Source organism: Azolla caroliniana, unplaced genomic scaffold, assembly GCF_043228905.1.
Source record: "Azolla caroliniana isolate FFs.n. ecotype wild unplaced genomic scaffold, voAzoCaro1.0.p SCAF_10, whole genome shotgun sequence".
NCBI lineage: Eukaryota > Viridiplantae > Streptophyta > Polypodiopsida > Salviniales > Salviniaceae > Azolla > Azolla caroliniana.
Genome location: NW_028230445.1, coordinates 6,978,190 through 7,004,198, shown reverse-complemented (window position 1 = coordinate 7,004,198; position 26,009 = coordinate 6,978,190). Strand labels below are relative to the sequence as shown.

General features: G+C 43.8%; 2 protein-coding genes across 2 annotated transcripts; one reads left to right on the top strand and one right to left on the bottom strand.

Moving 5' to 3' along the window:
• The first annotated feature begins 3,804 nt into the window (after positions 1-3,804).
• Positions 3,805-5,393, top strand: LOC147858894 (plastid division protein PDV2-like). Its single transcript, XM_087325397.1, has 2 exons — positions 3,805-4,150; positions 4,295-5,393. The coding sequence occupies exons 1-2, from the start codon at positions 3,878-3,880 to the stop codon at positions 5,021-5,023; spliced, it is 1,002 nt and encodes a 333-aa protein (XP_087181523.1). The 5' UTR covers positions 3,805-3,877; the 3' UTR covers positions 5,024-5,393.
• A 2,225-nt stretch (positions 5,394-7,618) lies between these two features.
• On the bottom strand, positions 7,619-15,542 carry LOC147858893 (sorting nexin 1-like). The gene is made up of 11 exons (XM_087325396.1): positions 15,413-15,542; positions 15,083-15,211; positions 13,983-14,118; positions 13,729-13,868; positions 13,546-13,620; positions 9,602-9,761; positions 9,369-9,502; positions 9,190-9,258; positions 8,260-8,339; positions 8,112-8,172; positions 7,619-8,036 (listed from the first exon to the last, which is right to left on the bottom strand). The coding sequence occupies exons 1-11, from the start codon at positions 15,422-15,424 to the stop codon at positions 7,818-7,820; spliced, it is 1,215 nt and encodes a 404-aa protein (XP_087181522.1). The 5' UTR covers positions 15,425-15,542; the 3' UTR covers positions 7,619-7,817.
• Positions 15,543-26,009: the final 10,467 nt, after the last annotated feature.

The following is a 26,009-nucleotide window of genomic DNA, read 5'->3' as shown; positions in this document are numbered from 1 at the left end:
TTTAAAAGGCATGTTACATAAACTAGCACTAGCAAACCCTCGACTTGGACATTTAACTCACAACGCAATTTCATGGGGAACTTGTTGAGTAAGCCTGCATAAATGCACAGGTTTTATTTCTAAATATCTCCAAAACTTAATGTAAAATTTAGGTCTACCTAGTTTTTGACACCTTGAATTGTATTGTCCTAAAAAACCTATGTGGACACAACTTTAAACCAACAAGAGTTCCTTGAATTTTGATGAGTAAAATTCATAGGTAAATGACAAGACGACATATGAAACAAAGACGTCTATCAAAATATGATGTGGGATTAATAATGGTGCAAACTTGGGGCATAGTGGATGCACCCATAAGAAACAATGGACCCTTCTTTTCAAGGATGCTTGTAAGTACTCATGCCTACTTTGCAACAAAATTTGAGATTTAACTTGGCATAGTGGATGCACCCATAAGAAACAATGAACGCTTCTTTTCAAGGATGCTTGTTAAGTACTAAATAAGAATGGTGCCATGATTTATGTGTGCAAGCCAAAATTCATGTAAAAGATGAGATGTGGCATTAAGCCATAGCGTCGATAAAATATAAATATAATAACCACAATCACAAACGAACGTTACAACCTATTTTGCTTTGTAACTAAAAGAATAGACACAAAAACAAACATATCCCCTAGAAAGCAACTAATACAATACATGGTGAAAGCAACTCAGAACACTAGGAGCAATCTCATTAATGGAGTCGTAACTCTCATAAGCATCGCAATAAAATCTTAAAGAGTTGAAAAAACGCATTCCTGAAGAAGAATAAGAGGAAATGAGGCAAGTAACAAGGATAAGGATACATGTGCAAATGACATCACAAAGTTGAAACCTCAAGATGAAAATGGCATACATAAGCATAGAATACAACATTAACATGGATAATTCAATGGAGGGATATGAATACCTAGTGTTAATGATGAGGATACATGATACATTTCCAAACAAGGGAGCATCCATACATACATGTGAATTTTCGAAGAAGCGTTCACTCTAATGGATTTTTTAGAAGGAAGCTTCTTCAATTGTGTTAGTGTGTGCATCCTAATGTCTTCTTCGATATGTGTATGTGTAATGTTCAGATACCACTACGAGTAAATGTTCCTGAGACCACCAAGATGTCCTCCAGTGATGTGAAATGTGGTTCATGCATAGAAAAATGTCTCCAAGATTAGTTATGTCTTTGGTAGTCATAAAGATATATAACCATATAAGGGCTAGGTAGGCCCTGTATCTAGCTAGACATGACTTGTGGATAGTATGGCACCATCAAATAAAATTGGCATTAGAAAAACATCCAAACATTAAAGATGCCATTCATGGTCCTAATGTGGGACCTAAAAAAGGAGATGGGAGGAATTGTTTTTAAGAACACACATGCATGGGACTGGAGTTTTGGCCAAAATCATTTCGCATTGGAAGTGGTGGTGGACGATGATGATGTCCCTCGGTTCCGTCTTCTATGGTGTCTTCTATGGCGTGTTCACACTGTCCGGTAGTAGTGGGCGGGGGTTACTACTGGCCTCTTGGTTTCTCACAAGTTCGACGTCTCCCTCCACATTGGTGAACCCGTGCGAGGTGGAGGGGGCCATGCGGGGCAACGAGGCGGCCGCCCATCCCGTGAGCCATTTGGCGGGGGCGGCGAGGTTGTGGCGGCAGATTGGGCATGTCGTGTGGGATTCCAGCCACGTGGCGATGCACCAAGGGTGGAAGACATGCTTACACACGGGGAGTTGCCGGAGGAGCAACCCGGGACCCGAACCCGAGGTGCCGGCACTATCGGAGCCGAATTCGGAGAGGCAGACGGCACATTCGGAAGGGGTTGCGGGGCCGGGGCGCTTAAGCGATGAGAAGCGGACAAGCGGGAAATTGGAGAGGGTGAAGGGATCGAGCCCGGGGCCGGGGCCGGGGGAAGGCACCGGATTGGTCGGGGCAGCGGCACGACCTGGCCGAAAGTGCCGGGGGAAGGAAGAGCGAGAGGCAGCAGCGTGCCGGAACTCCAAGTCGAGGAAGAGGTGGTCGGTGGTGCGCCGCAGGTAGATGGCTATGCAAAGGCTGCAGCAGCCCAAGGCCATGACAAGGAGGATTATCATGAGGGTCATGTAAGGGGTGAGGCCAAGGCCAAGGCCAATGCCAATGGCTTGTGTTGATGGTGATGGTGGTGATGGTGATGGTGATGGTGATGATTGTTGAAGCTGCTTTCTTGACATGGGGAAGAGTCCTTCACCATGGGCTTGTGGAGAATCCATGGTTTATTTAGGGTTTGCACCTCCCCCCCCCCCCCCCTTAAAATTCACATGAGAAAAATGGGCTTTTTTTTCCCTCAGATGAACAGAGATGGCAACAACCCTGGGACCAACATTGCATGCACCATCATGAGATAGACCACACTCTCTTCTTCTTCTTCTTTCTTTCTTTCTTTCTTTCTTTTTCTCCTCCTTTTTCCTTAACTATTAACCCATTCCATCCATGCATGCATCTCGAGCCTTGCTTTTTTACCCCCCTTTCCTTTTGTTTTCTCTTTTCAGATTTAGAAGTCTATTGTTTTTTTCTTTTGCTTTTGCTTTTTGTCCATCTCCCATTGACATTTGTGAAAAATCTTCTTGTTTTGTTGCTCGCCCGTCGTTAACGCTCCCCCCGTCCCGGAACCCAACCCGTGACACAATCCGCAATGTGTGACATACATCCCCATCAAAACTTGCCTTTGTCGGCGTTCAGTGTAAATAAAACCTGGCTTGAGATGCCCTCGAGGACAAATCTTGCACGTGGACGTGGCCGATCTTAGATACAAGATAAGGTCCGAATTACATGGAATGCTTGATGTTAACAATCAAGCTCTACCACCCTCATAAAATCCATTGCAAAACCAAATGTGTTACATCTACGTTAATCCCAAAATGCCCTTAACATGATCTCAAGAAAAGGCACAAGAGATAAACCCTTAGATCAATAAGTTTATGCCATTTGCTCCTCTTCGGCTAAAATCAATGTGTATAACAAATATATTGTTGTTTCTCTCCCCTCTTGTTAGTGTTTTTGTGGTTTGAATGGCTTTCGTGTTAGTAATAACATGAACGATTGTGAACTGATGTCTTCATGATACATACAATGTTTGATATATTATTTATGATACATTCTCTCTTCATTGGAATTTCAACAACTTAGGTGGTTGTTATACAACCAATGATGTGTGCATCCACCTAGCCCATGTGAGCTTTAGGGACAAATTAGTAAGGTTTTGTTCATAATCGTCATTGTTGTATACTCATTGGACATGCATACATCAACTTGCATCCGAGTCACTAGGTTCGTGATTGCCCTCAATTATGTAGTATGGATTGTCCACTGTTCCCAAATTAAATTTCACTTCATTGGTAACGAGAAAAAGAATATTACACTTTTTCAAGGATAGAAGCTGTAAAGCTTTCAAGCCTCATGCGCACTCCCTAAAATGTTCCAAGAAGCATTCTTGGTAATCGGAGATTGGATTGACTCGGACCTACCAGTCGAATATCGAGCGGGCCCCTTATCGTTTTCTACTTTGATCGAATAAGGTGGCGCATGCTATGATCTTCGGGCGGGTCACGTCCATCGGTGAACTCATTCTTCATGCACAAATACATATGTTTTGTCGAGAGCCAGTCCACACACTAAAATGTTTGATGCCCCCCCTAACTCTTTGTTGTAGAGACAAAAGGATAAAATTCTAAACCCTTCTTCACATTTTATTTCACCCTACCCTTCTCTCTATCTCACACACACACAGGAAAACAAAAAAATACAGAAGAAAAAACAGAGTAACCCCCCCCAGAGAACACTGTTTTCCTTAAATCCATGTTGGAGCCTTCAGAGATGAAGAGTGTGCTCCACAGGGCCTCCGAGCTGCAGGCCAAGCTCGACATCGCCATATCCAGAGCAGAAGAAGAAGAAGAACAAGTGCAAGAAGAAGATGCCAGTGATGAAAAAGAAGATGGGCATGGACATGGAGATGAAGAACCTTTCTCTCAAAGCAAAGCTCAGAATATTGGTACGCGGGATAATAAACAGAAGCTTGGTGCTATTCGCCATGCCCTCCTTGATCTACATCGCTGCCTTCACTCATTGCAGGTTTTCTCTCATATTTGCTTTATTTTATTTTTAATTTACTTTTTCCATTTTCGTTGTAAGGCGTCTTGTTTATTTTCTTATGATTTTCATTTATTTAATTGATTATTTATTTAAACCTGTTTTTCTTGGATATTATTGGTACAGGATTTACAGAAAAGACAGAAGTCTGAGAGAGAGGATCTCTTGGTGGACCTTGAGGAGAGGCGCAACACTCTTATCCGAAGGCTCCGAGAGTATAATGGCACGGAGTGGGAGATAATAGAGGAGGCACACACATTTGTTGGCGTACCCTTACAACGGAAAGATGACCTTGTACTGCCTCCATATCAAGTCCCAATTGGACATATCCTCACTTTCGGAGATTCATCATTACCACAACGAAGCTCATCACCTAGAAGAGTCTCATTGGTAAGCACAGTTCAAGATAATGATGCTAATGATGATGATGATGATGATGATCAAATTGGCAAACCCAATAACAATGACAGTGAGACAAAAACTGGTTCTAGAAATTTCTTAGGGTTTCCAGTCGCACTATCTAGCTTGGCTTCTAGAGCTGCTAAAGTTGTTCAGTTTTCTTCAAAAACTCTCTTGGTGCTTTCTGGCATCATCACCGTATTTGCAGTTTCACTATCCGAACCTAGGTTTAGGAAATGGTCAATAGAAAGAATATCAAAGAAGATGAAATCAAGTGGAGAGAATCTAAACAATGAAGTATCCCCCAGACCTCTAGTCCCAAAGAAAAAAGTATGCCCCCCAGGAAAAGTTTTGCTTGTACTAGATGGTGTTGAAAAGTGTTTTGTCAAAGAGCGTATTGAAGCGCCATTCAAAGAAGTCGTCAAACAACCTGATGCATCATATGGCTATGGCTAATGTTGGTTGACATGTATCACCTTTATGGCTAAACCTATGTCTTCATGAAATCATCTTATATTTTTCGGCTGAAAATGTTCGACTGTTTTCGCCTTTCTAACAAGATTCTATGTTGGTTGTTGGGTTGTTTCATTCATTATGCTTTTCTTACATTCTAAAGAGGACACTGCTTGTTTACGTTGTAGCACATTGCCCCCTTCCTGTTGGATTTCTTGCAGGAGATCATCGTAAGAATCCCTGTTTCTTATTTGTTAAGAACTAGAGTTTTTGGTTTCATCCATTTTGATATACTGTGCACAAATAGCTTAATGTTGTAAATTTTGGTACAAATGTTTGATTAATCGACATTCTGTGCATATTGCTTTCATGATGAGGTTCTCATAGCTCAAATATAATTTTCTTTAGTTCACATAGTGATTCTTGATGTTCTCAGTGCAAACTTCAGAAGGAAATTAATAAAGATAATCTCCTATTCCAAATGCATAAACGTCTTTGTATAGGGCTGAATGTTTTAATGATACGACTTTATTGGATTGTAAAGATGTTTTGGGTTAAGATTACAAGTGCTTATATAGCATGGGAAATTTGGAAAAAGGTATGCATTGAAACATTGGATCTTTTAATGTAAATTTGCAAATGGTTGCTTCTGGGAATTGAAACCTTTGAAGAAAGGAGATCTGATGCTCTAAAGCAGTCAAAGAGATGGATGTGGACCTATTTTGGGATATCATTGGTTGCCAACAGATACACAATAATATTCCGTAAATTTGTGTGTTCAGGGATGCTAATAGAGATTAGATATTTACAAATAGTCTTATATTGATAAGTTATATAGAATATTAGCAAGAGCTAGTATTTTGGAAATCCATAAATGTGAAGGATAGCATGAAAGGAAGTAGTGATGCCCAAGAAAGGACATGTGCAGAATTGGAAAGAAGGTGGTGGTAAGGCAGAAAACAACCAACCTAACTGCAACAGTAATTGGCAAACGGTGCTTTGATACTAATAAAATTGACAATGAAGATACAATAACAGACCGCATTGTAAACTTTTTGACATCTCTTTGAAGACTTGAAATGAAGACTTCACAATGCATGCCACACAACCAAGTACATTGCCAATGTCATACCTAGTGAAAATGGACACACAAGATTGCAACAAAGTATGCTCTCAACAAATGTAGGTGCTCTATTTGTAAAATGAGCAGTGACATATGGTCGAAGGACAGCATATTGAACATCATCAAGACAAGTCAATAGAATGAAACAAATTCCAAGGGAAGAGGTCATCGGAGAGGTACATAGCAAGTGGACATGGATTCCAAGGAAGTCCCTAATAGAGCTAACCTTAGAACCAAATATGCCATGGTGCTACATGTCACACTACGTGGAGCTACAAATAGACAAGGAAGAAATAACGCATTATCATGCACGTGAATAGGTGAAAGTTGACAATGAATATAATGCTTACAATCCATCATCAATGAAGAAATATCAATGGCAATGTGGCCCACAAAATCAAATGTTGTCCATAGTATTGCTTGACGGTGGATTTGGTGTGAAATTAGCAAGTGGACATGAAGACAATTTGACCTACCAAAAAAAAAGGGAATCGCCCCCATTTTGTGCCAAGATATCTTTTTTGGGCCTTTCAACAAAGGAATATTCCAAATATTATCTCTCAATTAATAAGAAAGAGGCTTCTATTGTGGAACTTTGGCAGTTGCTTTTAGAGGAAAGGTTATACCGTTGACATTACAACCCCAAATTGATGTGGAACTTTTGCAGTTGCTTTAAGAGGAAAGGTTATACCTTTTGACATTACAAACCCAAATTGAGAGATCTTAGTGTCTTGGAATACTTTCACTACAATGTCTCCAGTGTCAAAGTATAATCATCCTTTATCCAAATCCAGACAAATACATGCAGACAAAATACAAGCTGATTGTGGATCTTCCTAATTTGAGATTCTGTATTCATGCAGACAAACATCATCAAAGACAACGCAATGATAACAGAATTTGAATTTACTGTATTCCCACTCCTTAACACCCTCACCAATTTTTGTTCAGCAACTTAAATTCTAAAAAATTAGACAAGTAATTTCCCGTTACAAAGCAGTAAAATGATTAGCAAGGTGCACGAAATTGTTGAAGTCACATGAGTAGAATGGTGCAATGCACCCTATGCAGATTCTTACTTTTTTTCTCAATTTGATTCTGTATTCATGCAGACACAAATATTGCACAAAGCAATAAAATGGATATCAAGATACAAGAATTGTTGAAGCCACATGAGTAGAACACCCTACGCAGATTCTTACTTTTTTACCCAAAAACCCATACAGTGGCAAACACTTGTGTAGAAATCATACCTAACCACGTGTATTTTGTTGTGAGGTAACACAGACTAATTGATCAGCAGTTGAGCCATAATCTATTGCAATGTCATGGACTAGGGATACCATCTCCAATGGTCTATTACGATAACGAATACCTTGTCTTGTAGGATAAACATCTCTCCCTCACAGATAAATTGCAAGAAAAGATGCCAGTCTACTTACATGGCTGCTTTAAGCATGTGCATATTCTGCAAGTTGGACCAAATACTAATTTATTAGTTGCGCAAGAAGCAATTTAAATTAGAAAAATACAAGCAAGCATTTGAATGTATGACTAGGACATATGCAATACATTGGGAAGCATGACACCAAGGAATAACAAAAGTCATCTGGAAAGCCCCCTCTGATACTACCACATCTTGAAACAACCCTTCGTTATGGAATCAAATATACCTTAGCTTGCCACATCAATACTACAATTCTCAAGTTTTGGGAGGAGAGTGCGCCATGCGTCAGCAGTATCATTTGCCAGTTGTGCTTGTGTCCGTGCAAATTCATAGAAAACTGCACTTAGATCCTGAGTTCTTTGCTCCTGGAATCGGATCATTTCTTGTTGCATTGCCTTCACAATCTTCTCAAATCGTTTCCGAGCTTCCTCACTCTGGATCCGTGTCTATGAATTGAAATTTTTTGTTGCTCATGAGTTGCCTTAAACAAATGTATGCATGGAAAAGAAAGTGCTACAAACCTCCTTATAGTCTGCCTCTGCTTCAGGTACCTTCTCAGGACGAACAAACCGTAGCTTTTCCCTGCACCATATCGTGTATGTAAGTGACGATAAGAATGTTAAAAATCATTGAAAAAAATAACCATTTGAAGATAGTCATAACAATTACAAGTTAAGTTCCTTCAATTTCGCTGACTCCATCAGCTCCTGATGCTGCTTAAAAGCAAGTGCACGATCTGTGATAACAGTCTAAAATGAGGTTCAGGTTAGCGACTTCATGATCTGTGATAACAGTCTAAAAGAAGAAAATTTTAAGCAAATATTTAGGTCGAACAATTTATGATATCAGATCCCAAAAATATAGAATTCCTGTTCAATAAATTGTCCCTTCCCTATCCTAAAGTGGAAGCATGCATGCAATAAATCTAAAGCATGAAACCAGCAGGTACACATTTACTACGAAATATATGAGATCGTCAGGTGAAATATAAATGAAAATATGCAATGACTTACATACATGAATTCATATGACCATGGCTTGCTATTAATCATATTCACTTCTCCAAACAATCTACATTTTTCTTTCTCAAGAGCGTGGAATGGCTATGGCTGTACACTCTTGGCCAAATGCTGGAAGGGTAGCCAGGGTATCATAGGCTGTTTAAATAATTCATTTATTTCGGTTTGGTATTCTCCCAGATGAGACCTTATGAGAGGCTAATCTTTATTTATTTCATTCTATCTTTCCTATCATTTCCTCCGCCTCACATAATGCATGATTGAAGAGGAGATACTGCAAGTCAACAAGGTATAGGTCTAAGAATGGCATGTATATGATTTTTCATGGTTGTATTTCTACAGCGTTTGTCCACTATATATGGTCTAGGTGATATTTCCATATCCTTAACTAAGTTCAGACTTTTGTTTGTACACTAGATCTTCTATATCCAATTTGTTTCATAAGCCAAATTTGGCCTACAGAAGACATCATCACTCAATCTTACCGTTCTTCCCCTTAGTAAGCCTTTATGACCAGAATTTATACAATGTGGATAAGCCTGTTAAGATTTTGAAAATTGTGGAGCATCAGCTACTTTACCTTGATTGCCTGCACAATGCGCACATACTCTTTTAATGGCTCTTCAAATTTCATCAGCAAATCTTGACCCTACAATTAACACAGAATTCATCAGCTTTAAAAGTAGACACTTAAGCAGACAAGTAAGAACAAGGCCTCTACAGCCATTCCCTGTATCAATTCAGAAAGTTTGAACCTACCTGCTTTTGCTGTTTGTAAGACAGGAGCTCTGCTTGAGAGCCTAGTTCAGAAAATGCCTTCTCAAGCTGTGCATTCTCACAACTTCCTAAATCTTTAATTGCCTTCCCAAAGTCCACAAGTGCCTGGCCTAGATCTGCACCATGACCAATCCTCAAAAGATAATAGAAACATAGGGTTAACTGAAATACAAAGATAAAAATTCAAAATAAATAAGCCTTGTTTCATAACCAACCTTTGTGACGCTTGGCAAGCCGAAAGGATTGCTTCTGTGCTTCTGCTAAATGATCTTCCAGTTCAATGATGTACTGCTTTAGTTTCTCATAGTCAGGGTCGAATTCTTCGAGAGGTTTATCTTTCCCAAGCACAATATCTGTGACTTTTGATTGCACATCCTGCAGGAAGAATACTATTATGATGATGAAATGATAGGTTTATTAGAGAGTTAGTTTTAGTTGGCAATCTTATGAAAAACATGCGAACAAAGGATAAAAAGAGTGATATTTACATTTATGGAAATCACAAAACAAGAAGAAATAATTGAAAAATATCAGCTCGAGAAACCTAAAGACCGTGTGAAGGAACTTTTCCATAGTTGAAATCTTTGCATCAAGCATTTTTTTTCTGAAAGAGACTATTCAGGGTTTGGTAGTTTTCTCTGCTTCTTATTTTCCTTAGGGTTTCTAGTTTGGTCTTCCTCATCCTATTTCGTTTTAGGGTTTCATTTAGGTCTTCGTCGTCATCGTCTTGTGGGCTTTGGTTCCTTCTTCTTTAGTGGAGGTTTAGTGTTCCGTTTTGGTTCTTCATCTTGTGAGAGTTTGTGATAGATTTAGGGTTTCTTCTTGGGGGTTTTGGGTTCTTAGTTTTGTGTGAGTTAGGGTTTGTGCGGTTTAGGGTTTCAGGTGTTACTCTCTTCTTCTTCTTCTTGTGAGAGTTTGGTTTTGGTTTGGGGTTTCTACAACGGCGGCTCTTTGGCATTTCGGCGGCGGCACTTGGTGGTTCGGCTTCCTCTCCCAGAGGGAGAGCATTTCGTGTGACGGCTGGTTAGAGAAGGGAGGGCGAAGTGGCATGGGAACACTCTACCGTCTTTGGGACGTGACCAGCAGTGGACGTCGTAGTCCCGGCGGCCTACTTGACTTGCCTTCGCCGGCTCCCATTTCTTAACTCGTGGCATGTAAGCCGATTCATCGTAAACCATTTGTGACATATATATATGTGTATATTCCTCTTTGTTTTCATGTATTTGAGTTGAGTCCTTGTTCACGGTAAATCGTCTTATTGAACCCAGAATCTTCATTGGCCGGAAACCGACGTGAGCGGAAAGCCAAAGGGCTGAGGCTCATTGAGAGCGAGAACTCCACCATCCGACTCCCTAGTCCAAGACCCCCGTGGTCCCGTCCTATCCGACACGTGCACGTGGATTTCCGTGACATCTTTGGTGAACCCGACGTGAAGGGTGGCAAGGGAGGATGGAGGTGGACAAAGAAGGCTTCGTGGTGAAGGGAATGTCGAAGGCCATGATGGACATACGCTGAAGAAGGGTGAACGAGAAACGACTCGGAAGCCCTGGGGAGCACAGTCGAAGAAGTCGACTATTTGAATGGGGATGGAGTCCCAAAATTTTTCAGAGCCTATGATGCCGGGTTCGATGGAGTAGAAGTATAAGAGGCAATGAGGCTAAGGTGTTTGCTGGGTGGTGGTGGTCGTACGTAGACTGATGTACTGCTGACACATTGAGAAATTAGGAGAATAAGAGTCACAAAGTAGATAATATCTGTTTAGTTATGATATTGGAGCTTCGAAGCATAAGGGAAACAAAATAATAATAACTATTTAGCTATGACAGTAGGGCTTAGGAGAATAACAGACACGAAGTAGATAATAGCTATTTTGCTATGATATTTCTTGCATATATTACAAAGGGAGGACTCTTTACATCAGTTCATGTAATAGAGGCATGATCCCATCACTGGTATTATATGACAAATCCATGCATGCTTCAACAACTACTTGTTTAATACACAGGCTTCTTGCGCTCCAGTTGAATTTGATTGGATCCCATGGTAACTTCATTAACTCTCGTCCATATGTAGTTAAACACTTTATGGGAGTTTCACATAAAATTCATATGCAGGGGCTACCCCAACAATCCTGCTATAGTTGAAACCTTAAGCATGATTAGCGATGACTCTTAAACTCAAAATTTCCATACAGATAAGTAAGCACAAGAAAAATATTCGTCTAGAGTTCAAAATCAAGAGTGCATGTGCAAGGAGATACGTGTCAAAGAGAGAGAGAGAGAGAGATGATGATGACGATGATATGTTAAGGTCGAAAGGGATCCATGGGATGAGTAATCCTTCCAAAACACTCTCTTTAAGGCATGGGGATTTCTAAATGTAGAACAAAAAGAAACTGTGAAAATGGAAGCCGAAAACCACGCTAGTTGTCGAATTTTACAGGTTTGATCTTCCAGGAGTTTGGTTTTGTGGTCAACTAGACTAGCAATGAGCATGCCTGGTATCAATGGTGATTGTTACGTCATCATTAGGAGTTCTTGAAAACTAGTAAAACCTTTTGGAAATACCTGAAAATCATGCCTAATGTCCTCATATGCAAGGCAATCCAAAGGGATAGGTTAAGGTAGCATAGGTCACATATTCTCTTTTTCTGCTGCATTTCAACCAATCCACAATTTATATTTTCAATGTGTGAGTTCGTGGGTCATTATTATCCAGACATGAGCTTAAGCGTACTCACATATTTTCCTTTTATGTGGAGGTAGTATCCGTCCACCAAGGGGTATTAAACTGAATTCGTTATAGTTGTAATAATCTCACTGTTATTAGATTCAGACTAAACAGTAAGGCCAAGGACTTGTTAGGAAAGTAGTACCTTAGGAATATAATCTGAACAAGCACAAATATATCTAAAAGACTTTTAAGGTACTATACAGAGGAATATGGACACTGATTGGAAGGCTGACATCAATGCAGCATCCACCTACTACACTTTACACCTCTATATACGTTATAATGGAACATGTAATGAAGAGAGACTTTTTGAGCTAAAACTGTATTATCTAATCTTTTTCTCTCCACTCTTGAATTAACTCTAAAACCCCCTCATGCCCCTTTTGTTTCCTCTATATGAAAATCCAAATATTCTTCAACATGAAATCTTGAAAACCATTTCTAGATATCTTGGACCCAGCTGTCTGAAACAAGTTCGCTTTCATGAGTTGTGTGAAGCATCCAATTTCATATTCAGCCTTGGGGAATTTTGAAGTACTGTCTTTATTTTCAACATGTCCATAAAAAACTTTGGAGAAAGATAATGGCATGTTCCAGCACTTGCTCCATACAAATGTTTTTTATTTTTATTGTCAAACATCTTCAGCTTTTTTTGAAATGGTTGTTTCAAGGATTTGCAAAAATCTTGAAATGGATGTTTTGACATGTTCTAGCATTCGGTCAATATGAGATCTTGAACTTTACATCCCTGCTCCTCTTATCTCCTCCATCTGTTCTGACACCAGCTGAGTTAAGTACCCTTTAAAACACACATGTTATAGCATTCTGTGTTCAAGCGTGAACATTGCTCCTATCACTCTCTACAGGGCCATCTAAGACAACTACCCCGGAACTACAAAACCACAAGATTTTCCATTAGAGAAACCTTTAAAACTAGGAATGTTTCTCTGATACTAATTAAGACTTCAATAAAGTGATTGATATGGCAGATAAAGTGTAATAGGGCAAGCATGCACTGGTTAGAGAAAGTTGATGCGACCCCCTTGTTGGCAGTTCACCCATGTTCACATCTCTGAAAACCCCTCTTGTTGGCATGCCAAATATCTGCCTTTACATTTGTCCTGTGCCTTTTATGCAAGTTGTGGATTCCAGGAGGGACATAAAACAGTTTATCTATGATATTATTGATATATTTATTTTTCCATGAACATGACATGCTTTCATATTCATGAGTTATGACTGTGTACAGGAAATGGACTACCTGATATTGCAAAAGAAAAGGCACTCTTGAGATCTTGGAAATGAATATGACGAACTTATCTACAATAATTCATACTTCTTTTTAACAACCACAGTTTAATGAATGTGAACTGATTTTCACGACAGAAAAATGTGTTTACATGTTAATAAATTCATGTGCTCTCACTTTAAACATTTGCATGAAATCTCCTGGTCTCTTCTGAAACATGCTCCCTTCCTGTATTCTTGCACGTTCAGCTGCCTGCAAAGAGCAGATTGCAAATTTTACAATTGAACTGAATGATTCTAAGTTCTCTTTGATGAGCAAATCATGTAAAGCAGAATAAAATTTGTATCGCTGCAACTTTACCCATAATTCTTCATCTGCTTGTAAGAAACTTTGGAAATCCTCACTGGAACGGAGATGTGGATGATTAGCAATCCGATTGAGAAACACATCCAATGCTCTTTGGCGCAACTCGATGAATTCAGCACTGAACCGGAATTTTTCTACAAGAAGGCATACATTTCGAGAGCATCTGACACAGCTTGATACAAGAGAGAACATCTGACATGTCTTAAATTGGTTGCAAACATAAGTTTGTTTAAGTGTTATAAACTTACCTACAGCACTTTTTTCAGGAAGTGGCGGTATGAAAATGCCTTTGAAACTTTCCGCAAGTCTCTCGTGGAGCCATACAAAATCATTATAGCGACGTATCACTTCCTTTTCTGGTCCATGGAATTCAGGCATATTTGTCTAATAAAACATTTCCAGATCAGTGATACAGGTATACTGTAACTTAGAAGTATGAATAGAAATAGCAAAGAAACTTTAAGATAACGAGATACAAAGTTTTGCAATGCCATATCCTCGATAAAATATTTCTGGATCAGTGATACAGGTATACTTTCAATTCAGAAGCATGAACAGAAACAGCAAATAGACTGCGATAACAAAATACAAATTTGTACAATGCCATATCCTCGATTTTATAGCAAATTTCCACCTTCTACATGATAATAAAGAAGGAAATAGATGTATCAGGAAGAATAGACAGGGATGCATCTATTTTTCAATGTGGAAGGTATGTGTCTTTTACTGACTATCTTTTCTGGCCCATGGAATTCAAATGTGTACAAATAAGCTCTGGAAAGAGACAGTGCCATATCAGATGCAAACAGATGTGTGCAACGTCATATCGAATTATAACAAGTTTCCAGATTGGTACGCAGAAAGAAGGAAAACATCGAGCAGAAAATACACGAAATGCAAATTTGAAAAAGAAAAGGAAAGAATTTGACTAAACAAAGATGAAATGAATGTTTTAAGAAAGGAAGGAAGGAAAGCATTATGCTGGAAAATATAGAAAATCAAATTATATTTCAGAGTGGAAGGAAAACATAGAACTGAACAGAAAGTGACCGGAACTAAGCGAAAAGGTTAGCTTCAGACAGAACGGGATTCATCATTAAACCGATGAACACATTTTTTTTCTTCGGTAAACAAAGAAAGGATATTGTCAAACTGAACAATATTTCTTTGTTTCAGAGAGAACGGAGATCATTCACTCACCAGGCTGAATAAGAAACATTTGATATGGATATGAGTAAAGGAAAGCATTCATTGAAGAAAAGAAAAAACAGCAGGCAAAATTTAGGAAATCTACATTCCTATGAAGCAAAGGAAAGAAGAAGAAGAAGAAGAAGAAGAGGGAACTGACCTTGGTGGTGATGCGGTAGGAGATGTAGGATTGGACGCCATTGCCGAGCTTCACAGGGTCTGAGACAGAAACGTGAAGGAAAGGAGGTTGAGAAGAAATAGGGCTGGGCATCCCTAGAGAGCTCCGTTGCTGCAAAGAAGATGGAGAGAGAGAGAGAGAGAGAGAGAGAGAGAGAGAGAGAGAGAACGAAAAAAAAAAAGAAATTAGGAATCGATAAAGAGAATGCAGAGAAAGAAGGAAAAACTACATTTAGATTTGCAGATCAATCGGAACACAGAGAGAGAGAGAGAGAGAGAGAGAGATTGGGTTATGGGGATTCTGTTCACTCACTCTGGATATCATCGTCTTCCTTTCCTTCTGTTGCCGATTCCCTCTGTCTCTCTCTGTTTCTCTCTGATTCTCTCTGTTTCTCTCTCTCTCTCTCTCTCTCTCTCACTGTCACACACACACACACAAGACAAGTGTGTTGGCCATCTTCTTCTTCTTCTTCGTCTTCTTCTTCTTCTATTACTTTGTACACACACACACACACACAAACACACATTATGAAAGTGAGAGTACATGGTAATAGAAGAAGAAGAAGAAGAAGATGGCCAGGCCAACACACTTGTCTTGTGTGTGTGTGTGTGTGTGTGTGTGTGTGTGTGTGTGTGTGTGTGTGTGTGTGTGTGTCTCTCTCTCTCTCTCTTACTCTCATATCAAAGGTGAAGGTGAATGAACCAAGAGTGTTCACCATTTGTAGAAAAAAGGCTATACATATGTGTATCTCGGCGCCTCGCTCACTCTCGGACAAGACCATTAAGATACTCCAACAGCCAACCTGTCTGCCCTTTCCTCTCCCCGAGAACCCCGTTGAATCAATCCTCCTTTCGGCCTTCAAGACCCCATTTCCTCCCTATCAATTATTCCACACATATCTTCTAAATCTATTAGATGCCATTACGGAAAATGTAAGGGTTGAACCCATAACCTCATTGTCTGCATTGGGTTAAATATCTCTTCTTCATTATGGTGAAAACCCACAATTATATTATATAAATGTGAATTCAAAACATTACATACGATGTGTATCCTAAACGTCTCGGACGTACAATTCCGATGCATCTAAGCATACGACAAGTCGTGGAAAATGGTCTCACGAGTTGTGAACACCTGATTCGTCATATTGGATATCCATGAAGCAGTGTTACGATGACGAAACTCGGGAATTTCATCAAGAAGGTCTTCCCCGCGTGCTCCCACCATTACGAAGGACTCACCTACATAATGTCGGTCGAAAACGTATGGGAGGGAGCGAGAAGTGGACGAGGCTTTGTTTGGAAGTTCTGCAATCAATCTCGATGAAGCGAGGAAGATCTGTAATGATGACCCTCCTCAAGAAGGTTCTGGCGGAGTTGAGGTGGATGGAGTATGTACCCTTGACCCAAAGACGACTCGGATTTCTACTCCAGTCGACCCAGAATCGGCTGAACGAGAGATAGAAGACGAAAATCGACTCGGACACATGTTCGAAGATAGTCCGATCACGACTCGACTGAGCGGACCACAAGACCCCCAAAGTAACCAAAGCACATCTCGGCTGAGTTTGAAACTCGACAAAGGGAAGGCCAAGATGTCAGAATATGAAGATCCAATCGACAACTAGTCAACTCACTCCCATGACAATGAATTCGAAGGCCTGGACATCCCAATCATTGGGACAAATGCAATGAAGAAAGCCTTAGACCCTACAAACGAGAAGCTTCGTCGCTCCACCAGAGAGAAAAACCTGGTTAATCGATTAGGCTACGATTAGTATATGGCATACCACTATGCCTTTATGATGAAGGTGGCGATTGTCCGAGAATCGGAAACCTTTTCTGAGGCAGCCAAGGATCCGCAATGGATCAAACCCATGAATTAAAAAATGCAAGCTTTAAGCAAAAACAAAACATTGGATCTCGTTCCCCAGTCTACACACAAGAACGCGATTGGTTGTAGATGGATATATAAGGTAAAATACAATGCCGACGGCTCGGTAAATCGCTACAAGGCATGACTCGTCGTTAAGGGATACAATCAAACGCACGGAATCGATTATGAGGAAACCTTTGCCCTAGTGGCAAAGATGACGACTGTTCGGACAGTCATCGCTCTTGCAACTGCACAAGGGTGGCATATCCACCAAATGGATGTGAAGAACGCCTTCCTACAAGGAGAATTAGAAAGAAGTCTTCACAATTCAACCGCCAGGTTTCAAATTGAGTACACACCGGAAAGCAGCCTGTCGACTCAAAAAGCCTTTATACAGCCTCAAGCAAGCACCGCGTGCTTGACATTCGAAGATCACCCAGTATCTTTACTAAATCGGGTCCAAATGTCGAAATTGGACAACTCCCTATACATCCGAAACGAGTCTAACAACCCTATTGTCATCATCTTGTACGTACCAGATGATTTAGTCATCGGAGGAAAGGATCTCACCGAGATCAATAAGGTCAAATAACTCCTATCCGGCAGATTCAAAATGAAAGATATGCACAATCTTCATTACTTCCTTGGTATCGAAGTAATTCGGACACCAGTCGGGATATTGGTCTCTCAACAACACTACATTCTTAACTTACTCTACAAGTTCGGGATGACTCAGTGCAAGCCTGTGTCTACCCCTCTCGATCGAAATCTCAAACTCCATGCCGATTCGGGAACAGAAGGATGCGATCCAATCACTTGGCCTGATCTTAGCTACTCCATCAGCCTCCTTAGCCAATTCATGCAGAACCCATGAAATGTTCATCTCGATTGTGTTGAGAGGGTACTTCGGTATGTCAGTGGTACAAAGGTTTACAACGTCATGTTTAAGTCGGACATAGTCCTTCGACTCGAAGGGTACACAAACGCGGATTGGGGCGGCTATAAGGCTGATAGACGAACCACTTCCGGATTCATCTTCTCCCTCGGCAGTGGAGCAATCTCCTGGAGTTGTAAGAAGCATCCGCGCAGTTGCACTATCGAGCACATGACCCGAATATAAGGGCGTGGTAATCGCCGCATGCAAAGTCGTCTAGTTGAAGCGCATATTGAAGGATCTGGGTGTTCCCATCAAGGATCTGATTCACCTATACTACGACAACATGAGCAACATCTACGTGGCTCGGAATCCCGTGTTCCACGCGCGGACTAAGCATATCGAAGTGCACTATCACTTCATCCGAGAGCACGTTCAAGTTGGAGGTGTTGATTTACAGCATGTTGTCCAGAGGACAGAAATGTAAAATTAGGAAATTAGCAAACGCCGAGTCCGAGTATCACGGGCCACCGACGGCTCGGCTGTGTATTAGGGGAAAAGTTATTTAAACGAGGACCAATACCTCAGAGGGAGAGAAGAAAAAATATAGGCGGAAGCACTAGCTTAGTCCTTCGTAATTAGACAAACTCGTAAGGTCACCGGCCATAGGCCGTGTTCTGTAATCTTTTCTGTCATAGTAATATATCTTATTTGTGCTTATTTTTGCTGCATGAGTCTGTGCTTTGATCCATACCTATGAGTTTCACGCCGCCACGTCTATCAAGACCTCGCTAGTGTTTTCTCTCTGAGCCCTGTATCTCTCTCGACGCCTCTGTTACGAGCCTTCACGTACCACGCCCTTGAAGACCGATAGATGCAGATCTATCGAAGGTGTTCACCCAAAGGAACGGGTAACACAGCACATCAACACGAATCTTCAAGTCATTGACATCTTCACTAAGGCCTTAGGAGTCGACAAGCTCGGGCAATTTACATCGAACCGCTATCTCACAATATTTACATTGCCGAGCTTTTTCATCACGAGGTGCCTAAACGGGAACTGCTCCGGCAATTCTTCTCTCGATCCGGTTCCAGGATCTCTACAGACAAGTGGCCGATGATGTCTCGGCACAACATATACCAGACACTTTCCTATCTAGTTTACGAGAGCCTCTACGAACGACTCTCGCACTTACAAATTTCGCCAACCATACTATCGAACAAGTCATAGCGCACGTTCTCGCCCTCGATCGAAACCAGCACGGCACGGCCTTCTCAATGACATCCTTGCAAAACGCTCTTCCCCAAGAGGACAATCGCTTTCGCCAAGCCCTCCAATGCACTGCATGTTCAGTATCAGGGCACCTGGCCCTCGAATGTCCCCACCGACCACAGTGTCCGATCTGTCAATCTTGAGCTCACACGGTCGAGCAGTGCGAATATAATATGCTGAACCGCACAACGGCGGCACCGGTCCGCTAGATCGAGCCACGAAATACATACTCTCGGCAGGACTAGCGATATATCTACCGAGACCAGGATAACGACCAACCGCGATCCCCGGATCGATGGCGCCGAGACGACGACTACCAACGTGATAACCGTCGTGATTATTATCGCGATGACCGGCACGACAATTATGCTCGATACGATGACGATCGCGATGATCGGTATGACCGAAGGAACTCACGCATTGATCGGCGAAACGGCAACCGCAACACACGCAACAATAGAAGACCTAATCACAACCGCCGACGGGACGCTCCTCAACATGACCAGCGCAACTCCAACGCACCTCGGAACAACCCACCACCAAACGAGACCGAGAATCAACAACAACAGCTTCCACACACAGACCGAGCGGACACCAGCAGCTCGACCAACGTGACATGTTTTAAATGTAATCAACCAGGCCACTACGCCACGCAATATCCGACAACCAACCGTGGCAAGGCACCCGTGGTGAACAATATCATGGCCGATGTTCAAACGGTCACTACCCGGAGTAAAGCGCAGACTACTCAGTGGCAAATCTAGGATGATGTACGACAGGCAGCAAAAGAATGGGTCGACACGGCCAATAAAAATAATGCCGCACGCATGCAAACTGACATGAGGGACGGGCCCAGTGAAGTACCACAAACCCCGGCACCATCCACGTCGTCGGAGGACGACCAGCTATGGGATGTTCTTACCAACTCCCGCATCTCGCTGCCCCTACATAAACTGCTACCACTCATGCCGAGATTTCGGGACACCCTAGCGGCACTCCAGGCCAATACTAAGGCCGTGACACCACCGGTACACCTCACCGAAGCAGGAACCGGTCCACCACTCATGGATTCTCAGAACCCAGCCGTGTGAATCATCATTAAGGGACAAGACCTGCACGGATGCATCATCGACGACGGATCCGGCGTAAACGTTATTAGCGAGTCAACGTGTCTCAACCTAGGCTTGAATCAATGGGAACCATGCCCCTTTTGGCTTTGGATGGCCGACACCCGCTCCGTTCGCCCCATTGGTTTAATCCGCCATCTCGACTTCACACTCGGAGGCCACATGTTCACGATCTCGGCCGTCGTGCTACGACTGGAGACACAAGGCGCCTACCCAATGTTACTAGGTCGACCATGGTTGCGTACAACGAATATCAAGCAACATTGGCAACGCAACATGATCTCATTCCGAAGAGGAAAGACAAAAGTCAGAATCATCACTGAAGAACGAGTCCCCGTCGCCCTCAACACTTCGTCGTTATACGCGGAAGGGGTCCATATGCTCGACGGGTTGGCCGATGAGGAGGTCGATGACTTCCTAGATGATCATCCCACGATCATCCCTCTCTTCGAAATCAATGCCTTACCAACCATCGAGCCATCTAAAGACGAGGAAGTCACGGAGGAGTCACCACCCCAAGATGAACCAGATGCAACCACAGTTGCCGAGCTACGTCATGCTCGGGAGGCTTTCGAACACGAACTCGCCATTTCACAACGAGTGAAAGCATCAACCCTGGAAACAATAAACCTCGGTTCGGACGAGAATCCCCGTACGGTACAAATTGCCAATAATCTACCAACCGGCGAACGGGCATGCCTCATAAAATTACTCACCGACTACCAGGATGTTTTCGCTTGGTCTTACACCGATATGAAGGGGCTGGATCCTCAATACTACCAACATCAAATTCACATCTTACCCGACACTCGGCCGGTTCAGCAGAGGCGCTACAGGATGAACCCCAACTATGCCGCTAAAGTCAAAGAGGAAATTGACAAACTACTCCGAGTGGGCTTCATTCGCCCTGTTAAACGGGCTACATGGTTGAGCCCAATCGTAGTGGTCCCAAAGAAGAACGGAAAAATCCGTGTCTGCATCGACTATCGGAAGCTTAACGCGGCAACAGTCACCGACGGTTTCCCTCTCCCATTCACGGATAGGGTCCTCGACACGGTAGCCGGCCACGAATGCTACAGTTTCCCCGACGGGTTCAGCGGCTATAACCAGATAAGAATGCACCCGGAGGATCAGGAGAAAACCGCTTTCGTCACGGAATGGGGTGTTTTTGTAGCAGAAGTTATGATGTTCGGTCTAAAAACGGCGCCGGCTACGTTCCAGCGCATCATCACCGAAATCTTTCATGACTACATCCCGGCGTTCATGCAAGTCTTTCTAAACGATTTCGCCGTGTATGGCCATCGACGGGAACACATGACCCAGTTACGACTCTGCCTGGACCGATGTCGCCAAGCTCGATTGAGTTTAAACCCGGCGAAATGCGCGTTCTTAATCACCAACGACAACCTTCTCGGCCACATTGTCAGTCAAGAAGGCATCACTATGGACCCAGATAAAGTAAAGGCAATCCTGAATGCCACCGCACCCTCGAACGCTAAGGCACTAAGCCGTTTTTTGGGACAGATACGGTGGCACAGCCGAATGATACGACACCTGGCCGATTTCGCGACACCCTTACACGCGGCAGTCCATCACCTTCCTTTCCAATGGACGTTAGCCGAGGACACGGCCTATCAGACCCTGAAACGAATGTTGTCACATGCCCCGGTGGTCTAGTCTCCGGTTTGGTCCGAACCGTTTCATGTCTTCGTAGATGCTTCGGACATCGCCATCGGAAGTGCCCTGATGCAATGCGCACCCCCGAATTGGTATAGGCCCGTGTACTACGCCAGCCGACGGCTCTCGACTGTGGAAAAGAATTACTCCACCACCGAGCGGGAGACCCTCGGTATGATTTATAGCATCAATAAATTTCAGCATTACCTCTTGGGCCGAAAATTTACCTTTCACGTGGATCACTCGGCCCTTCTTTATTTGGTCAATAAACAAGCCCTCACCGGACGGTTGGCTCGGTGGATGCTCCTACTACAAGAGTTTGATTTTCAGATTCAGCATCGACCCGGGGTACAACATGCCGTCGCCGACTACTTGAGCCATCTTGAGTCAGGAGAACCGACGAAAACAACGTACGACGAGCTACCAGACACTAGCCTATTTTACTTGACCACGGTACCAGACGATAACGGAGATGAATGGATCACGGAGATGACCCATTTTCTCACTACCGGTGTACACGAGAAAACGCCTAGCAGTGCGTAGCCGGAATTTTTGCCTCGTCTCGGACATTCTCTACCACAAAGGCTCGGACGGCATATGGCGCCGAGCGATTTGGCAATTCGAGAAGAACGCCGTTCTTCAAGAAGCCCACCAGGGAGTAGCTGGGGGACACTACGCTGGGGATTCCATGGCAAGGAAAGTTTGGCAAAGTGGATTATGGTGGCCGACAACGAAGAAAGACGCTCACGAGTTTTGCCGGCAATGCGATTTGTGCCAACGTCTGGAGCAACCAATGGAACAGTCACGGATGCCACACCAGCTGATTCTTCCGTTGGACCCATTTCAAAAATGGGGTTTGGATTTTGTAGGCCCTTTCAAACCACCCGCGGCCCGAACAGGGAATAGGTATATTATCGTTGCCACGGATTACTGCACCAAATGGGTCGAGGCTAAGGCACTCCGGGATAACACGGCGGCATCCACGACTAAATTTGTGTACGAGCACCTCTGGTGCCGTTACAGATGTCCAATCGAGCTTGTTAGTGACCAAGGTGGGCACTTCATCAATCATATAATACGTGAGCTTACACACCACTACGCGTGGTGCACAAGAAAAGCACACCATACTACCCGCAGGCGAACGGCTTGGCAGAATCGACCAATAAAATCCTCCAAACCATACTGAAGAAGATCGTCAATGAAAACAGGACCGATTGGGATGACAAACTCCAGAGTGCGTTGTGGGCGTATCGTATGACTTTCAAAACAAGCATCCAATCGACCCCCTTTCGAATGGCGTTCGGGTTAGAAGCCGTAATGCCCGTCGAGTTCCAAGTCCCGAGCCTCCGAGTTCAAGTCAAAGCACGGCTTCCCGAGGCCGAATCCGAGCAATACCGGCTGGAACAACTCCTCGAACTCGGGGAAGATAGGATAGAGAGTATGGCCCAGCTCGAACAACGCCAACGGCAACGCAAGGCTTTCGTGGATCGACATCGACATGGGTTGGAGAAGGAGCTCACCATCGGCAAACCAGTTCTTCTTTTCCAAACACGACTCGGGTCAATGCCGGGAAAATTAAGATTTCGGTGGACCGGTCCATTCTAGATTATCGACGAGTTCAACGGGACGTTCCAGCTCGGCACACTCGCCGGCGACACGGTCAAAAGCTGGGCCAATGGTTTTCGACTTCGACCATATCGAGGGACTACACCACCCAACCCGTTTACCGAGCCACACGGCACAAACAAGACTCGGGAGATCACCACGGAGGACGCCACGTGTCCCCCTGAATAAGGACTCACCCACCTTCTTGAAATTAATAAAAGTAGTAGTAGGTAGGATTAACCATAGTTTAACCACTGATTAGCTACACCTACACCACCCACCTAGGCACCCACAATTTTAGGAGCACCCCTCGCCACCACTCAGTTAGTACCTATTTAAGCACATGCAAAGCACTAGAAGCACCCCACTCACCTTTAGGACACGTGGTGCTAGTCACTTATTATGGCACCCACGACTCAGAATCTTCAGGATTCGCTTCAGGCACAAAACCCTAGGAGTAAGTTACTAAAACCGTTTCCAAAACGCAGCACAGACCATTATCGCTCCCCATCTCCATCGCTCTCAAGCTCAGAAACCCTGTCTCGCCCTCATCATGCTAAGCGCTCTTGCTCTCAAGCCCTCTTTCACTCTCATAACCCCTCTGTTGGACTTCCCCTTCCTGCTGTTCCTCCTGTGGCTCGCCCTCATCTCATCACTTTGCTTCACGCTTCCACACAGTCAAACCCCATCTCCATCTCCACCATGCCTCTTACCGCCTCAACAGAAACCCGCGCCTGGCTCCAGGAATGAGGAATGGGCGGTTACCTGAAGATCATCGATGCCCCCGTGCACCCAGATGCCCAAACTGTGGCTAAACGTATAAGTCCCGAAGCTATCACCAATAACGTGCTTCGGGCTGTTTTGGACCTGCAACGGGGAGGGGACCATGAGGTCGACATACCCCCGGCATCAAAGATGAAGGCGTACTTCGGTGAGTACTCAGCCTCAGGGAAGGCATATCGCACGTATGGCGGTCCAAACAAAGCTTTCGGGGAGATTGCTCCTATATTAATGGAGTATGCGTTCATGCATACGAACCCAACGAGCATGCCGCAGAACAAGGCAGCCATCATCATCAGCGCGTATGAAGGAAACAGAATGGATTGGGGAATCATCACAGGCGAGGGACTCCGCGCCGCCTTAGCTTCATTTCAGTCCGGTAAGAAGATGTTGTCTGTTCTTACCCACTTTTTGATGGTTCTATACCCACCCTCTTCGCTTCCTTCCCCTCGCACACTCACGTCCCCACCACCACCATGAAGGCAGAGAGAGAAATTCGTGGCCATCAGCCACGAACCATGGGAGGAGCCCACATCACCTTCACCCCCTGCCGCCAACCAAAAAACCGCATCTGCACCACCACCCGCCCAACCCCAACAAAAAAGGGTAGTTTCCGAGACCTGCCAAGAATGGGAGGAGGAGGTAGCCGCGGAAGACAACACGGCCGATGACGTCACCATTCGACAGCCAACGTCGCGCCCCTCGGTAACGTCCCCAGAACCTAGCCCACGCCCAACACACAGCAGGCTGCACCACCACGACCCCAGAAAAGGAAGCAGGCGGAGGAAACGACACTACCGGCCTCGGAACCCCAAACACAGCCAAGCAAGAGAAGACGACTCAACCGCGAGTCCTTGGAAGAACAGACAGAGCCACAACAGGAGCAAGCCTTAGTGGTCAAACAGAGCAACCTGGCCATCACCCCTGAGGAGGCATCGCTGAACCAGGGAACGATCGAGCATGGGCAGACAACGCAGATCTCGGAGGATGAAGTCCTCGGGTATAAGGACCTCCCCGCGGAGGCTTACGAATTTAGTGCGCTCCTACGCCTCGGTATGTCATTCGAGTTGGTCGACTTCCTCGCTAGAGCCCAAGTCGCGGCAGCCGCTCGAATGGCGGAGGAGCACACCGAAACAAAAATGATTCAACGCGTGCTAATAGGTGAAATTGAGCCCCAGGAGGACAGGGCTTTACAAAAAATCGGGAGGAAGAAGCAGGCAAAACAGGCCGCTCTCCTCATGGAAGTCCCCGAGTTGAACACAGCCCTTATCGAGGCATATCGGGACCTGGATCGCACTACGCGGGCAGCCAAAGACATGGCCCGAAAGATAAAAATAGCCCAAAAACAGGCTAAGATGGCTACAGAACTATTGTTACGGGCATGACCATATAATATCCCGTGGTAAGAATTTACCGTAGTATTCTATACACGTGGATAAGTGTGAGGGTTAAATGAGAGTGTAAAGAAGGGGAGGATTACTTTTAATCCTCGGGATTGAGACAACCCATTAGGTCAAGTGTGAACTTGCCTGGGGGCCTTGGGTTTCGCTATAAATAAGAGGCCTAGCTACCCTCATTTGATCATCTTTTGACTACATCGAGACTCTGCTCGTGTGGTGGGTCAACTCTTGTAGCGAGCGCGCCAGCACCAGGTACGACTCGACGCCACGGCGGTGGTATGGGACGCCGATCGAGGCT

What these genes read in the sequence shown, in the direction of transcription:
- LOC147858894 (XM_087325397.1), top strand. Translation starts at nt 3,878, where the DNA reads ATGTTGGAGCCTTCAGAGATGAAGAGTGTGCTCCACAGGGCCTCCGAG. An exon ending in GCTGCCTTCACTCATTGCAG is followed by an intron (nt 4,151 to 4,294) that starts GTTTTCTCTCAT and finishes TTATTGGTACAG; the next exon opens with GATTTACAGAAAAGACAGAA.
- LOC147858893 (XM_087325396.1), bottom strand. An exon ending in GCATTGTGCAGGCAATCAAG is followed by an intron (nt 8,340 to 9,189) that starts GTAAAGTAGCTG and finishes ACCTCATTTTAG; the next exon opens with ACTGTTATCACAGATCGTGC. An exon ending in CAGAGGCAGACTATAAGGAG is followed by an intron (nt 8,037 to 8,111) that starts GTTTGTAGCACT and finishes TTCAATTCATAG; the next exon opens with ACACGGATCCAGAGTGAGGA.